Source organism: Pipistrellus kuhlii, unplaced genomic scaffold (assembly GCF_014108245.1).
Source record: "Pipistrellus kuhlii isolate mPipKuh1 unplaced genomic scaffold, mPipKuh1.p scaffold_m20_p_13, whole genome shotgun sequence".
In the NCBI taxonomy this organism is placed as follows: Eukaryota; Metazoa; Chordata; class Mammalia; order Chiroptera; family Vespertilionidae; genus Pipistrellus; species Pipistrellus kuhlii.
In genome coordinates this window covers 30,884,902-30,903,498 of record NW_023425438.1, presented here as the reverse complement: position 1 = coordinate 30,903,498, position 18,597 = coordinate 30,884,902, and the positions used below count along the sequence as shown (strand labels likewise).

Here is an 18,597-nt window from a genome sequence, read left to right as displayed (position 1 = left end):
GTTTGCTTGAATTGTAATTAATTTAGCTATTTTTCTAATAAAATTTATGTAATCTGTTAATATTCCATACTTCTTATATGTTTTATTTGAAATCTGATAAAATAGAGAACAGAGAACCTGGTAATTTACCTGCTTATTTCTAGAATCAGGAAAACTGACAGTTTTACTGATGGAAGTCTCAGCATTCATGCAAAATAAAGATCTTCCCTTCCAAAACCCTGCACAGAGTTGATCCTTAAACAATATGGCTTTGAACCACAGGGGTCCACTTATATGCAAATTTTTTTTTAAATAAATACAGTGGGTCCTCCATGGGTTTTACATCCTTAGATTTAACAAACTGCTGATTGAAAACAATATTTTCTGTCCATGGTTGGGAATCTGCAGGTGTGGAGGGCTGACTATATGCATGACATCATTTTATATAACACAGGAGCAGCTGCAGATTTTGGTATTGCAGGGTGTCCTGAAACCAGTCTTCTCATGGATAACAAGGCCCAACTGTAGTAAGCTTTGGGGAAATCGAAGGTAGAGGTGGGTTTTTGACACTCTGGGGGTTGGCATCCCTAACCCCCGAGTTCATCAGCTGTATGTTTTCATGACATTTCCCTCAAGATCTTAAACTTTCTATAAAGCTAACTGATTTAAATTGCAGTTTCTCCTCATTTATCTTAGCCTAAAATTAAACTTAAAGAAAATTCTCAAAATTATACTCTAGGGAAAAAGAATGATCGAAAAGAGTGTAGAAAATAATTATTTTTTAAAACCAGTTCGAAACCACTTCTATCGGGTCTAGTAATACTTAATGTCGTTTTTTAACATTCATTTAAAATCTTGCTTGGCGTTGACTTGTACTGACATAACCTTCAAACACATGGTATCTACAGAATATGTGAAGTGCAATTAACAAGTTTTGCTTGAAAAAGTTTGTGTTTGGTTTGGTTTTTGTTGCAAAACTAGGGCTAAGAAGATGGCGGATGAAGAGCATATTTGGCACTGCATGCTTTACGAGTTCCAATTAGGAAGAAAAGCAAGTGAGGCTGCAAAAAAACATCTGTAGTGCTCTTGGTCAAGATGCAGTTAGCGCCAGAAAATGCCAGCCTTGGTTTGAGAAATTTCGCGAGGGAAATTTTTCGTTAGATGACAAGAGTGGTCGAGGCCGTGTGTCCAATTTTGATCAAGAAGCTCTTCAACCTCTTTTGGCGCAAAATCCTCAAATTACCCAACAAGAGCTTGCGACAACTTTAAATTGTTCACAAAAAACAATTTCCAATCAATTGCGTGCACTTGGCAAAGTCCAAAAGTTTGGAAAATGGGTTCCTCATGAGTTGACCGACAACAACCGTAATCAAAGAGTCACAATTTGCAGTTCGCTCCTCTCTCGTCAAAACCGTTTGCCGTTTTTAGAGCAAATTGTTACCGGAGATGAACAATGGGTGCTGTATGTTAATTTGAAAAGGCGGCCTCAATGGTTGGACAAAAATGAGGCTCCGCAGCCCACGCCAAAACCTGACTTGCATGCGAAAAAAGTGATGTTGTGTGATTGGTGGAATTTTAAAGGAATTCTTCATTATGAACTTTTACCATCTAACCAAACCATTACAAGTGCAGTGTATAGTGCCCAATTGGAAAGGTTAGCCCAAGCTTTAAGAGAAAAAGAACCCGCGCTGATTAATCGGAAGGGCGCAATTCTTCACCACGATAATGCACGACCGCATACTGCAAGAATCACTGCTGAAAAACTGCGCCAGCTGGAATGGGAAGTTCTCCCTCAACCTGCATATTCTCCTGATATTGCCCCTTCTGATTACCATTTGTTTCGTTCTTTGCAAAACTTTCTTCTTGGAAAAAAATTTAATAATGAAGAATGCCTCAAAAATGCATTGACCGAATTTTTCACATCAAAATCACAAGAATTTTACAACAGAGGGATTAAAATGCTTCCTGAGCGTTGGGTACAAGTAGTAGAAAACAACGGCAACTATATTGTTGATTAAATTTTGTTGTATTGTTTAAATAAATTTGATTTTAAAAAGTATTAGAAAACGACATTAATTATTACTAGACCTAATATTGTCATTTTACAACAGCCTAAGATGTATTTTTTTAAAACTCACAAATGACTCTTGTTATAATGCAGTATTTGATTTGTCAACTTCTAATTTAGGAACACCAAGTACAATTAAAGTGTTAATTAATTACTCTTGTCCTGCCATAGTCTCCAAGTTCTCAGACTTTTACAAGGCACAATATAGTAAAAAGTTATAAAAAAAAGTATTTCCTAAGCTATCTTTTCTCTGTTCAGCAGCACTCACTCCAGTTAAGGTTATGCTTGTTCTCGAAAGTGGCACTGAAGGGCCTCCACAGCACACCATCCTTCCGCACACCACAGGTCCCAGTGGATAAAGGCTCCACGGTTTGAAAATATTTTTGCCACCAGAAGAACAAAAACAGTATCACATAAATACATTAAACAGATGGCTCTTTCCTTGCAACTAACAGATAACATTTCTTCCTTGCAGGTACCAGAGATTCGAAAAGGCATTTCTGTTAGCTGTTGACATCGGTGCCCGAGACCTGTTTATGGTGAGTCATTGCCAGAGATGATTTTGTGCCTTCAGTTCTAAGGCTGAGTAAGTTGTCAGCTTTTGTGACCATTAAAAAGGATTAGTGTCATTTGTGCCTGAGACGCATGGTGGGGAAGCATTATTCCATCCTGGCTTGCAGCCTTGCCTTCACGAAAGTGGTCAATAGCCATCCAGTCTTTTTTGACTTGTTGACATTTTCCCTGCCAGAGCCCAATGGATTTTTTGTGTTTTCTAAGAATTTATAATTCTTGAACTTTTCTCCTCGTGTACCTTGATGTGAGGAGATGACACCTTTCCATCTAATAAGCTTAAATGTCTTTCTAATCCATTCTCTGAAGTACAGCTACAGAAGCGAGGACAGAGGGTAAAACATTTCCCATGCATCTGGAATGGGCTGTCTGTCCCTTAGATTTTAGTGCAAAGTAACAAATTCTGAATGTTCTCACTTGTATTTTTAAAGCAACCACTGTGTAAAGTAGACCAAAGAGGTTATAAATTCACATACACTTTAGTCCTCCCATTTATTAGCTACAAACAGTAAAATCTACTAGTTGTGTTTTGTTTTTACAGATTCTTGTGCTCTATATTAGGTTCTTATTTTATAAGATCTTTCACCACAATGTCACAGTGAGATCACAGGAACAAAAAAGGTGGGGTTCCTTTCCTGGTTTCTCAGTGTGTTCATTGTTAAAGAAACAAAACAAAAGCTTCTTGAAAACAACAAAAACTGGAAGGCTCTTTTATCTGAGTCTTCTGCACAATGAAGACATTTTGTAATTTAAATTAAGCTTTGATGCTTTAATGAATGTTAAATATGAATTCACTAGAGGCCTGGTCGGCAATCAGGGCTGGTCTGTGGGGTGACCGGCCAGGCAATGGGGGTGGGGGAGGTACTGGCACATGCCTTGGCCAGCCTGGTGCTGCCTGCTCACCACCCTGTCCCCCACCACTGCCACCACCGGTCACCTCCTTATGCAGAGCGATTGGGGAGGAGGACGCTGGCATCCACCATGGCTGGCCTGGCGTTTGCAGGCTGGAGGCAGCTCCTGCATTGAGTGTCTGCCTGTGCGTATCATAGCGACTGGTCATTCCTCTGTTCAGTCGATTTGCATATTAGGTTTTTATTATATAGGATGACACTAGGTCATTTGTCTTTGGATTGAGTTTATTATTTAAATTTTAACTTTCTATCAATTAAGTTGTGCTTTCACTGATCATGAAAAAAATTCTAATTTCTGCAAGACTATGAACCTTCTGTTATTTGTTATTTGTATTTTGTTATGTCAAATTGAGTAGGGCATGTTAGTATATTGAGATAAGGTTTTATTATTTTCCCCAAAATCTATGCATGCTGACATCGCAGTATCTGAAATTTAATTACAACAATTTTTAGATTGTATTGACTTTTCCTCTTTATCTCCACCTTCTCACCTCTGCTACTACTCACTCCAGTAGGATATATTTTCTTCATGTCTTTATTTATTTTTTTTTTATGTCTATAGTCCCAATCTTTTTCTAGCCGAGATAAGAATGGAAGAGATTGAATATTTAATAGTGTCTGGCAGACTTTTTCAATATATTACATTGTTGTGTAATTTCTACTGCTTTGACAATTAATACACAATCATCAAAGCCATCTTCTAAACTTTTTTTTTTTTTTTTAAATCATACCTGTTTCAGCATTTAGTCTCAGGTCAGTCGGTAACAATATAAAGTCTTCGTGTTGTTTTAAACTCCTGGTCCAAATCTTTCTACAGAAAGGCTAACCCTAACCCCTAAGGAATTTTATGTGAAAAGGATAAGAACCTAAAATAAGGGAAGGAGAGAAATAAGTTTACTAGTACTTTTCTTTTTATGTGTAAAAGTGAACAATCATTGTCAGAAAGCTGCATCCTTACTCTTCAAATGTTACTCATTTGTAGCCCAAGGTATATCTTAAGCATTATGAGCCTTAAGGGAGCATTATGGCCTCAACATTCCCATTTAGGTTCATGAATCTTGGAAATTGTCTAAAAGCATGTTTTCTAATAGGTCGCCTATTCCTATTTAAATGATTATCTAGCCAGAGGTCTATAGGTCTAGCTTACACACTGAGAGAGATCACCTCTTTGCATTTAAAAGTTTATAAAATAAGAGGATTATCCCTAATATAAATTATTTTCTATTCCCAAGATATCTTTTCCTGAAAGACTAAAATTAACACCACATGGAACACAAAAGGGTCACCAAAAATATGTATTAGCTATAATCTGCAAATAGTCTTTTTGCATTAGCATCTATTAGTGGCAGAGATATAAAAGACATATAGCATGATATCCACAGACCTTGAATATTCAAAAAGTCAATATGAACATTCTGGACCTTGGGAAATAGGCCTGAAATGACCCAGCACTTACTTCCTTTTTCAGGGTAGCCTATGTGATCATCTGAACTAGGTGTCCACAAACTATGGCCTGCCAGCCAGGTCCACCCCAGGAATGGTTTTTCATAGTTTTAAATCTCCGAGACGTATGAAAATATTTGCATTACATGACACTTAAGAGTATATGATATTCACCAAGTAGGGAGGTGTGCAGGGGGAAACCAATTGATGTTTCTTTCTCTCCTTCTCCCTTCCTCTCTAAAAATTAAAACATTCTTTAAAAATATAAGGTAAGTTTTATTGTTATGAAATATTCTATTTTCTAATTATACTCTTGTCTTAAAACTTCACTTCAGAGTAGTATACCTATACCAGCTTTATTTCAGCTTGCATATGCTTCATCCATCCTTCCTATATAATATATCCACTAGAGGCTCAGTGCACAAATTTGTGCACAGGTGGGGTCTGGCGGCCTGGCCCCAATCAGGGCGGATGGGGGCTGGGCCTATCAGGATGCGGAGATAGGGGGAGGTTGGCTGGCTGATCAGGACCAGGCCAGCTGGAGGAATGGGCCTTGGGCAGTTGGCTGGCGGGCCCCACCCCCAGTTGGGATTGGGGAGCCGATTGGGGGTAGGGCCAGTCATGGGAAGGGGCTGTGGACAGTGGGCCGGCTGGCCCCAGCCCCAAATGGGGTGAGGGGTGCCGATCGGGGGCCAGCAGCCTGGGGGAGGGTCCATGGGTTGTTGGCCATCAGGGATGAGGTCAGCTGGGAGGAAGGGCTGCGGGAGCTTGGCCAGCCAGCCCTACCCCCTATTTGGGTAGGGGGGGTGCAATCAGGGATGGACGGCCAGGAGGAGGGGCTGCGGGCCTATCATGTTGGGGCGGGCTGATTGAGGGCAGGGCTGGCCAGGGAAGGAAGGGAGCATTTTGCCGGAGGCCAGTTCTTGATATGGAGAGTCCAACCAGGGGCAGGCTGGCAGTGGGGAGGGGCCGCAAGGTTGGCCGGTCAACCCTACCCCCGGGGGGAGACTATGTCACTGTGGGTGTCATAGCGACTGGTCGTTATGGCAAGCCACACTGGGACCTGAAGCTGAAGATGGATCAGGTGCGAGCTGTAGGACTTTCCAGAGGTAAGCCTCCAGATGTAGCTGAAGCCCGTGTGGTCTTCAGGAAGTCCTAGGACAAGCCACACCTGGGTGGAAGTTGTAACTAAGGAGGGTTCAAGCTGAGGGGAGTCCCAGGGGGCAAGTCCCACATCTGGAAGTGGCAGGGAGATGTTTCTGTGTGCTCTGTCTTTTGTTTGTTGTACAGAAGCTGTTCAGTCAAACCTCAGTTCTTCGGGGGGAACTGCTCTGTCTGTAGGTGTAAATTAAATGTTTTCAGGAGGAGGTGAGTTCAGGGTCTTCCTATGCCACCATCTTAGAATGGAAACCTATAATTTTTTTTCTCTTGACTAATGTCTTTTTGAGGGGACTTTCTGTTGTTGTTTAAAGTCATTTGGCTTTATTTCTTTCCTGTTTTTAATATATTTATTTGATTTTAAGTATTTTGGGCATACAATATTATATCTTAGTTATAGTAGATACAGGTGTACAACTTAAATATTCTTCATTTTTATACGTTACAGTGTGGTCACCCTACTAATTCTAGCAACCATCTGCCATGCAAACTTATCACAATATTGTTGACTATATTCCCCTTCATCCTTGTCACCCACCTCTCTGTCACCCTTCCCTCTGGCAACCATCCATTTGGTCTCTGTTTCTCTAAGTTTGCTTTTGTTTTGCTAATTTAAAAATTGAATGTTGGACACAGTGTTATTTTACCTTCAGAAAGAATTTTCCTTTGCTTCTGGCAGAGAGTTAGGGCAAAGGTTAAACACCACCATTCTAGGATTGAGTTTATTTGAACCCGAGCTTCAGTCTGAGAGCTGGTTTGTTTCCACTTGATACCTATATCAAGAGTGTAGCCCCTCAGCAATCCTAGTTGAAAGCCTCCTCCACAGGCCCTGATGTATAACTTTGTACCCTCAGCCCAATGATTCTACCTGAAATTTTCTGCAGTTTCTTAACTTCTCAGACACTACTTTCTGCTAAGTTTCTCAGCCTATTGGCCACCAGTTACAAATTGGCAAATGCTTTGAAAAGCAAAGCAGCACCAAATGTCAAACTCATACTCTGGGTTTTGCTTCTGCCTGGGATCTTAGTCCTTTAAATACTCACTGTAGTTCTCTCATGCCTTTAAACAGAATTTTAAAAAGTATTTCACCCAACTGTTGTAGTTGCTCTCAGCAAGAGTATTGGTCTGATATATCCTTATCTGGATAACTAGAATCAGAAGCTCTGCAATATATTTTTGGAAGGTGAGTGAAGTATTAAACTCGGCACTGGCTGCTTCCCAAGTCTAGATAACTCCCTGCTGTATGGTACTTATGTTTGAACCATTAATTACTAGAGACTTAAATGCCATAAATTCTACGTTTAAGCATGACATGTCATCAATTTTATGCCAAAATGGATCAAATGAAATTATATAAAGTGTGTTTACTAGGGTTTATCACTTGGTTATATTGAAAGTGCTAAACCGAAAGACCTAATTTTTTCACATTTTAACTAATTTTCCAGAAAGTAAAAACATTTTCAGATCCTTAATAATTATTTTAATCTTGTAAGGTTAACAATGCAAGTCTTTCCCTTTCATAAGAGTAGAAGATATTAGTGTTTATGCCTGCTTAAAATTTATAGTCTGTCTTGCTCAAGGGCATGCCAGGTGCTTTGTAATTACCAGCAAAAAAGAAAAGCAAAATCATTTTATATCACAGAATTAAAAGAGTTAATTCTTTTTGGTCACCTGCAAACTGCCAGGCATTATGCCAAAAGCTTTATATAAGTTACCTTATTTAATTTCCATAATAATCCTAATAGGTATAACTCTATTGAATAATTCTATACCTATATTATAGTTGATAAAACTGAACAAATTTTCCTCGCCAATTTTTCTCGTGGTTAGGGTCACATTTTCTTTCTTACTCTCATGTCTAGTATATCTATTGGAAGCTTTATTTTGTTGTATTCCATTAAATAGTATAAAGTTGGGAATATTTTTGCACTCATCTTTAGTCATAGAAATCCCTTCCAAGTTGATGCTGAGTTTTGTTGGGATGACTCCAGTAGTATGATAGTGTTGTATGACAAGGCATCCCCAACCTGGATTCAACCATATGTATCTACAAGTTGTTTTGATTTTAGTAGGAGAGAGTCAAGGTTCAGAGAATGGGTGCTAGTGTGCTAAGTTCACTGAGTTGCTATTGTTTTCCATGGAAAAAAAGCTAGAACAAGGATTTTGTAAAGGACCAGATAGTATTTTAGGCTTTGCAAGCCACACAGTCTTTGTTACAACTATTTAACTCTACCATTGTAGTTTGAAAGCAGACACAGGCAATATATGAATAAATGAATATGGCTGCATTTTAATAACATTTTATTTGCAATAATTCACTGTAGGTTGGGTTTGGTTCATAAGCTATAATTTGCTGACCTTATTATACAACATTTATAGAAAATGGTTGCTGAATATTTCTACAAATATTATTCCTATTAGCATAATCATGAAAACATTTTAAGATTTTTTTTTGCAATTCCTTTGTTCTTAAAGATATCCCAAAAAGATAAAATATGTCTATATTTTAAATAGACTTGAAATAGCTTTTTGCATGAAGTTATGCCATAAATTTGTTATACTGAGTCCATTAATTTTGTTTTTGATATTTGTGGAATATTTTTTGTTTTTATTTTATAACTGGTTCTAAAATTAGATCTTTACAATGGTGCATACCATTAAGTCTAGTTTCAGTCTTTGCTTTCTTTACATTTTTCCTCTCCTCCCTTAAGCTGTCACTTTGGTTTATCCTTCATTTATAGAAAATATATATGCATATATATTCATCTATGCCCCTGTTGTTGTTTTTTTAATAAAACCTCTGTTTTAGTAGCATGCTAAGCACACTGTTTGGCTACTTAAAGTTTTTAATTCAAAATATTCTAATTCTTAGAGCACATGTGTCAAACACAAGGCCCGCGGGCCAAATCCGTTCCCGCCAGGCCTTGCAATGTGGCCCGCACCGAGCTGTCATCACTGCACTCCGCTGCGTTTCCATCACAATGACAGTTTGACTGTTCAGTAAACCATTCGGTCCACGATTTAGGCTGGATTTTAGATTTTTGGCCCCTTCTCTGATTGAGTTCGACACCCCTATCTTAGAGAGCAGAACTCAGTGTCTGGCTTCAAATGAGAGGCTGACTCACTTATTAGGGACTAATGCAGCTGGTAACTTTAAGTTGAGGCCAGTGCTTATTTACCATCCCAGAAATCATTCTATGCTGAACCTATTCTGCCAATGCTCTATATATGGGACAGCAATGCCTAGGTGACAGCACATGTATTTACAGTATGGCTTACTGAATACTTTAAGCCCACTGTTGAAACCTACTGCTCAGAAAAAAATGATTCCTTTCAAAATATTACTGCTCATTGACGATTCATCTGGCTACCCAAGAGCTCTAATTTAAATATACGAGATTATTGCTGTTTTCAAAGCTGCTAACATATCTATTCTGCAGCCCATGGAACAAAGAGTAAATCTGATTTTCAAATCTTATTACTTAAAAAATACATTGATGTATTTGGACAAAGTAACTTGAAAACCTGTGGAAATGATTTGCCATTTTAGATTCCATTAAGAATATTCTTGATTCAGCTATCAAATATCAACCTTGCCCTCGACAGTTTTCTAAGTGGTTAGAGCACTGGCCCATGGACTGAAGTGTTGCAGGCTGGATCCCCGCCCCTAGTTGTGGTGTGAATGGGAGGCAACCAATTGATGTGTCTCTCTCACGTCAATATTTCTCTCTGTCTCTCCCCATCCCTTCCACTCTCCCTAAAAATCAATGGGAAAAATATCATTGGGTGAGGATTAACAACAACAAAAAAACCAACCTTAACAGAAGTTTTGAAGAAGTTTATTTCAACCCTCACAGACGACTTTGAGAGGTACAAGACTTCAGTGCGGATATCGTAGAAATAGCAAGGGAAATAAAATTGGAAGTGGAGTCTTGAAGAAATGACTGAATTGTTGCAATTTCATGCTAAAACTTGAATGGCTGAGGAGTTGCTTCTGGTGGATGAGCAGAGAAAGTGGCTTACTGAGATGGAATCTACTCCTGAAGATGCTGTGGAGAATGACAACAAAAGGTTTAGAACAGTATTTAAACTTGGTTGGTAAAGTAGCATCAGGGCCTGAGAGGATTGACTCCAGTTTTGAAAAAAGTTTTACTGTGGGTAAAATGCTGTCGGACAGCTTCCCATGTTATCGATAAATCCCTTGTGAAAGGAAGTCAGTGGATGCTGCAGACTTCATTGTCCTGTTTCAGAAATTGCCACAGCCACTCAGCCTTCAGTTAACCACACCCTGATCAGTCGGTACCCATGAACATCAAGACCCTCCCTCCACCAGCAAAAAGATTACAACTCATGAAGACTCAGATTATGCTTAGCATTTCTTAGCAACAAAGTGTTTTTTAACTAATACATTAACTAAAATGTGTACATATTTTAGGCATAATGCTGTTGTACACTTACTGGAACATAACTTTTATATGCACTGAGAAACCAAATTTTGTGTGACTGGCTTTATTGCAATATTTACTTCATTGTGGTGGTCTGGAACTAGACCCTCAATATCTCTGAGATATTCCTGTTTATGAATAGTTAAGAGGCCTACAAGTATCACCAAGTAAATAGACTGTACTATAATATGTTCCAAATGGAAAGATTAAGAAATGAAAACCTTCATGGAATAGATATAACTTCAGAAGTATTAAGGTTTACCTTCAAATTAATGATCCAATTCCTTATAACAATTAAAAAAATAAAAAGAGGAGTAATCATAGAATTGAGAAAGAAGCCAGAGTGAAAGAGAGAAAATGTTCCAGAAGTAATTTGTGGACCACAGGTTTTAGAACCAACACTTACATCACTGCCAAACACAAAGTATTAGCATGAGTAACTCACAAAATAAAAAAAAAGCATTTTTATATGGGTATATTTCTTTTTCTTTGGTTTATATGTCTGCCTACCAGTGTTATATAGTCTTAATGTTAACCAGAATAAATTTTAGATAATCTTGACTTCGTTTTTAAATTTGACGTAAGTCCCATAACTACTTTGAAGGGATTTTGATTGTCGTTCCACTGATTTTTACAGATTAATTGGGCTCAGAATTGATATCTTCATTGTGTATAATCTTTCCAGACATAAACAGATATTTCTGTTTTGTGTTTATTTATGTTATTCGGCAATGATTGATAACAGCTAAGGGATTATTAGCAGTGAAAAAAATAAAAAAAGGCATAGACTTTTCTTAATTATGAAATAGATGCGAAAGTCTTAAATACAGTACTAGCAAATTGAATACAATGGCATATTTAAATTAATATTTTTCATTGAATATAGGGACCTATTATGAAAGCATCATGATACTTGGAGTATATTTACATTGTTTCCAATTTTTCATTGTTTTATAAGTTATGCTCTCATCACCAATTTTGGACATATAATGTCATATAATTTTCTTAGGAAGATTTCCCAAAATATGTAGGCAAATTTTAAATTCTGATATGTTGTTAAAATGTGGAATCAACAATCTTTTTCTGTAAAGGGCCAGATAGCAAATATTGCAGGCTATGGCACAAGAGGAAAAATTGAAATTTATTATACAGTATATGCATATATACCAAGAAATAAATTTCCATAAATCTTTCCTGATAAAATTAAAATAATTGAGTATAATTTTTGTAAGACAGGCCTATCAATGTGAATAATTGAATTTGGTGGGGATAACATTTCAATTAGGGTTGAAAATCTGTGTTCTTTGTTATCAAAGTCTGTTGCAAATGTTTATCTATTAATGCTGATCTGTGATGAGATTTTACATATTTCACCTTTACAGATTTATTTCCTCAAAGATAGGTATTGCTATATATTGATATCAATCTGTGAGAGGTCATTTTTGGAATTCTATTAGCTAAAAGACTAGTCTGCCTTTTAGCATATCATTACATTGCAAATTAATCACTTCCCATTAAAGTTCTTCAATTACACTGTTAAATAGACTTTGGAATATGGAAATTTCTTTGCACTTGCATCAAGGTTGAGAAACTCTGCTGTGAATTAAAATTGGAAAATATATTACTGGGAATTTGTGTAGAAATGGATATCTCACTTTTTTTTTTTTTTTTTTAACCTTTGACAGTGCAGGAAATGTATAATAACCTGACATTACTTTTAAGTCAGACAATGTTAGTTCTCACTGGAACAACTTTAGCTCTTACGCCATAGTTTATCAACCCCTACTATATACTAGATGTACCAGTTAATGTGGATTTTTTTCAATAGATGGAGTTACACATATGTTGATATATATGCAATTTGATATGTATGCTATTTTGTTGTATTAAGAGCGAGCTTCAAAACTTCATATGTCAAATTTGCTGAAGGTGTTAACATCATAGATATTTTTATGCATAAAAGCATTTGCAAGTTTAATTATTTTATTTTGAAGAAAGATTATGGTATACTTCGCAAAGCTTATGATGAACATGCTCCATCTCAAAATACTTGTGAACGCTGATTTAAATGCTTTAAAAGTGATGAGTTCAATGTGAAAGACAAAAGAACCAGGTCAACTGAAAAAGTTTAAAGACCAACAATTGCAAGCATTATTTGATGAAGATGCATGTCAAACTCAAAAACAACTTGCAAAAAGATTAAACATTGCTTAGCAAACAATTTCTGATCACTTACAAGCAATGAGAAAGATTTTAGAGGAAGGAAAATGGGTGCCATATCAACTGAACAAAAGACAAATGGAAAACCAAAAAGTCATCAGTAAAATGTTGCTTCAATGCACAAAAGAAAGTATTTTTTTGCATCAAATTGTGACTGGCAATGAAAAGCGGATTTATTTTGAGAATCCCAAACACACAAAATCATGGGTTGATCCAGGTCAACCATCAATATCTACTGCAAGGCCAAATCGCTTCTGGAAGAAAATGCTCTGCATTTGATGGGATCAGGAAGGTGTGGAGTATTATGAGCTGCTAAAACCAGGTGAGAAAGTTAATACTGATCACTACCAACAACAAATAATCAATTTAAACCACACTTTGATCGTAAAATGACCAGAATATGCCAAAAGACTTTGCTTCGTGATGACATATCATCACACAGTTCAAAACCAGTTAAAGACACGTTAAAAGATCTTGCCTGGGAAGTATTCTCACCCAAAGATCTTGCTCCTGCAGATTACCACTTGTTCTGATCAATGGCACACGCACTTGCTGAGCAGCACTTCAAAATGTACGAAGAAGTGGAAAATTGGGTCTCTGAATGGTTTGCCTCAAAACAAGAAAAGTTCTATTGGGATGGTATCCACAAATTACCTGAAAGATGGAGAAAATGTGTAGCTAGAGATGGACATTGAATAAAGCACTTTTGATGTTTCTCTTGAAATTACGTGTTTTCTTTGGTTACAAAACCTGCATTCTTAACTGGTACACATAGTAAATTCTTACATTCCCAGTAAATGTAAAGTGCTTATCTCCCCACAGACTTTGCAAATAGTAAATATATTTAAAGTTTTCATTTGAAATTATATTTTTTCATGATTACAGGTTATTTATATTTCATGATAAACTGCTCATTCTTTTTCCCTTTTGATTGCAGTAAAATTATTATTCCATTAATCATTCTGGAAATGTTCTAAGTCCATCCGGTACACTTCTCATATTGAGAGACCTGCCATGCCTAGTATAATATAACTTTTATTTATCCTTCAAGACTCAGATCAAGGATCAGTTCCTTCTCTTTCACTCCATAGCACTTTAATTCATTAACTGTTACTCACAGTGGCCTCCCCACTGGTTTCAGGGCTTTTTGAAATCGGTATTGTAATTGAGCTGTGTACTCAAAAACCACTGGCAGTTTAGGAAGCAATGTTTTGTTGACTGAATGAATTCAAATAGTAGTATTAATAATCTTAAAGTAATACGTGTTAGGCACATAAATATCAGAGACAAATTTGGTACTAGTATTCCAAACAACTGAATTTTGAAGAAGTTGAGGTTTTTCTTCATTAAAATCTTCTTACAGGGAAAATAGTAATTAAGATTTTTATTCCCTGAGAAAACTGAGTATGTCAAACATTTGATTTAAAATTTTTAAATGATTTGTATAAATATTATAATTGCCATTAGTTACAGCAATAATCTCCATTTCAATATAATTAAAATGCAAAAAAACAAAACACTATATGCCATGTCTGCTTTGTAATCTGAACAATAAATTCTTCCTTTCAAAATCTCCTTTGTAACTTAACCAACATTCATTTTGGACTAATCTTTTCTTTTGCTTTCTTTCCAAAGGACATCCATTACCTTGCACTAGATAAGGGTGAATTGGCACTAGCTGAAGTGGCAAGAAAAAGAGCTCGAGACATTGATGCAGAATCAATAACCTCTGGAGTAGGTAAGGATTCATGCTGGGGTTTTTTTTAAGTGCTTTTTATTTTAATCAATACTTATTCAGTATCATTTCTGTTTATGTTTTTAGGTTATGGTTGGTTAATTTGAATTACTTTCTTTGTAAAGATAGTGTCTTTAAAAAAAACACAAAAGAATTAAGCTTGGCTAAGTAGTACAATATAAATATGTAAGTTGGGACTGTGTTAATATAAAACATGATGATCAGTGAATAATCACCACTTGGCAAAAAGTAAAAAGGATTTTGTTCTCTTCATATGGTTTTGAGAGAAAAAGAGTTTGTCATCAGCTATTCCTGGCCCAAAACAGGAATTTATATAATCCTTTATTTATACACATAGACATGCCATATCTCAAAAGAATTCTTCCATGTATCAAAGTACTTCATATGGGCTTTTACATTTGATGGGTGATCTGTTTTTGTTTAGAAATTCCTAGAGTCATTTTATAATGTAGTCTTCCAAAGAGAGCAAATAAAAAAGCCTAACTTGAATCTAAAGGACCATTCAAAACTTCAATATATAAAAAATTATAGTTTTTAAAAACTATTATAATATCAACGTGACCTTCCTTTTTCTAAACTCCGTTTATTTTATATTTTAGTTGTATTTTATTGAAATTGTTGTGTGCGGCTGCGGCTAGGTGTTCACCTGGGCGCAGCCATCTTGGATCCTCTCCCAAAACCTAAACTCCTAATGGGACTAAATCTGGAAGTCCTGATCTCTAGACATCCCGATTCCTATTCTTCTTGTATTTCCTATTCCCAGATTAGGCAAAGCACCCTCAGAACTATAATAGATTTCATTTCTTTGTGGAACTTCTGCAAAGTTCCTCTCCATTGATAGGTCATTTTGTGTATGTTTTTTGGAATGCTATTGCAGAAAAAGGGAGCATTTTTCAGCTTCTGTCTAATACCACCACCACCTATCCCAGCCTTCCAGGTGGTACTGGAGGGCTCAAAGCCATTACCACCAGGGTAGCTATAAACTTTAATACCAAAGCTGACAATTGCTTACCAGAAAGATGATTCCAATCTGCCCTAACCCTGAAGGGCTTCCAGATTGATGCATAAACCACTTTCAAAATCTCTGTTCCTAATCAATAAGAAATAGTATTAATATAATATTACATACTTTTAATACAATACTATATAACTTTAATTAACCTATTACTATATCTCATTACTTCCTAACTATATTGATGTGCCTCCAAATAATAGCTAATATTTTTTACATGTTTACTATGGGCCAGACACATATAAAAATACAGATATTAACTAAATTAATCCTTACATTTCTGTGAGATAGGTATATTTGTTATGCGAAGTCACTTTTAACTAAATAATGAGACCATACCACATTAATAGGAATTATGATGTTATATGATGGGGTTACAAATATCCTCCATCCATATCCCTCTAGCCATTTGGGAAAATACAGGAGAAAGGTTAATTCTTAGCAAATTTTATGGGAATTTTCCTTAGTTAGGTACCCTAACTTTTCCACCAGGGTATCAGATATAATGGGGGTCATCTCTGCATTTACTAGTAAAAGCTATTTAAATTTACTAGGGGTAAAAAGGAATATGGAGAGATTGTCATGAGACACCAGAAAAATGAAGCAGCTCCACTGTGCACCAAACGTACCTTGTGCATATCTTCAATCAGGTTGCTGTGGCCAGCTGATAACTCCTAGCCAGAGAGCTGGGTGTGCCCTTTTTCAGCTCTGCTTTATTTCTAGCCAATTACTTTTTCTTCACTGAAACCTTGTTACTCCCCAATTTTCAGTGTTTTTAGAACTTACTCTTTGACCTTGATTACTATCCCTTAACAAAGATAGCATTCCATAACAACAGTAACTATCAAAAGGTGAACGGTCTACCCTAGTTTTGTTCCAGAAAACTGGAGTGTCTCCCAGTGGAATTAGGAAAGAATATCTGGTTTCATTATAGTCTCTTCCATACAGCCCAGATCATGCTGGGGAAAGCTAATTTTCTCTCAGATTACCTGAATTTAATTAAACTTAGGTCTCTCAAACTTTTCCTAAAGCAGATGAGTATAGCTTCCACTTACTAAAGTAATTAAGCTTTGGCTTTCAAAAGGGTTCTCTGCTGCAATCGAGAGGACAAGTTATGTAAGATATCGAACGAATATTTAATTGTATATGTGTACCATATCTTCGATCAAAGGACACTGGAGTTTCCATATCTTGGCCAAATGTATGGTAACAGAAAGTGTTTGACTTTGGATGGTGGGCACACAATGCAATGTATAGAACATGTATCACTGGAAACCTACACTGAGTGGCCAGATGATTATGATCTCTGAACGCATAATAATCTGGCCACTCAGTGATATCTTATAAAATAAAAGACTAATATGCAAATTGTCCCCTTGACCAAGAGTTCGACCAGTGGGCAGGCCAGCCAACTGCCCACATCCCCTCCCCCTGGCCAGACCCCACCCATGCACAAATTCATGCACCAGGCCTCTAATACACACACACATACACACATATATACTGAGTGGCCAGATTATTATGCATTCAGAGATCATAATAATCTGGCCACTTAGTGTATATAACCTTATTAACTAATGTCACCCCCAATAAATTTAGTTTTTAAAAATAAGAAATATATGCCAGAATAAGTAGAACAGATGTGTCATTAACACTGACCATATCAAGAATGATGATGATTTAAAAGATTATTATTAAGCATACCAATATTAAACCATGATAAAATGGTTCATAGTTCACAGCTTTAGGAATGACAGCAGGAACACTATGCAGAGGTCCCAAGATGATGAAGAATGGCTCAGCACAGGGGTCCTGGCCCTCTTCAGGCGACTCTGAGTCCACCTGAGTCCTATGTAAGTGGCTGCAAATGAAATTTTGTGCATTGGTCCTTTAAGAGGGTGCCTGTGTCTGCAGCAGACTCTGTCTCCCCCTGGCAGACAGAAACCCTACTGCTTTTCACAGCTGGATGCTATTTGAGCGCCTCTTCACATCTCTGGCTAGGGATTTGGGCCCCACACTTCTCAGGGGAACCTCCCACAGGTAAGATGTCCATCCACAACCTCAGCCGCTGCCCATGGGAGCAGAGCAGCCCCAGCCTTTTTGAGTCTCTGCCCTTACCAGTCTTGATATGGCTTCTTCTATAAATCTTTGCTTATAAGACTCCTCGTCAGCTGGTCTTCAGTTGGTTATCCAGGATGATTATTCTTTAGTTGTAATTCCAGATTGATCCTAGGAGGAGATGAGTATAGCTTCCACTTACTCTGCCACCATCTTGAACTCCTACCAGAAAACCCAATAGCATGCTGTTTTTACTACTGTTGCTTCGTGTTCAAATTTGAAAGATGCTTTTATCAAGATTGCTTTGGCAATTCAGGGTCTATTGGATTCCATGCAAATTTTAGGACTGTTTATTTATTTCTGTGTAAAGGCCATTGGAATTTTAATAGGGGTTCTATTGAAGCTATAAATTAGTGTGAGTAGTATGGATATTTAACAATATTTTTCCAATCCATGAATATGGGTATCTTTCCATTTGTTTGCATCTTCTATCAAAGGGTTGTCATTTTCAGTGTACAGATATTTCACCTCCTTAGTTGAATATATTTTGAGATTATTTTTATGGAATTGCATTATTAACTTCTCTGATAATCCATTACTAGTGTAATAGAAAAATAATAATATATTGATTTTGTATCTTCCAACTTTAGTCTCACCTGCTAAAGGAGACAGGTTTTACTTCTTCCTTTCTGATTTGGATGCCTTATATTTTGTTTTCTTGCCTAATTGCTCTGGCTAGGACCTCGAGCAGTATGTCAGTCAGAGTAACCAGGGTTAAATGAGCTTCACTGTTGCATCCCTAGTGATGCGATAATGCCAACATATGTATTAGGTGTGAAAGAGAATAGACTTGGAGACCATGGTGACTTGAAAGAATTTTCTTCCTTTTACATATAATCCTGGAAGATGTTCCAAAACTGGTAAGGTATCCTGGCGTCAGATGACCAGGCTCCTTCTATCGTGTTGCTTTGTCATCT

At 36.9% G+C, this 18,597-nt stretch overlaps 1 protein-coding gene across 5 annotated transcripts in view; it reads left to right on the top strand.

The window, feature by feature from the left end:
* Nucleotides 1-18,597, top strand: part of LOC118717424 (WD repeat containing planar cell polarity effector) — a 217,435-nt gene that overhangs the window by 145,576 nt on the left and 53,262 nt on the right. For all 5 annotated transcript variants that reach the window (XM_045580802.1, XM_045580801.1, XM_036435487.2 and 2 more), the window contains exons 13-14: nt 2,523-2,586; nt 14,430-14,532. In XM_045580802.1, the coding sequence (XP_045436758.1) occupies nt 2,523-2,586; nt 14,430-14,532 (167 nt within the window). The remainder of the gene's footprint in view (nt 1-2,522; nt 2,587-14,429; nt 14,533-18,597) is intronic.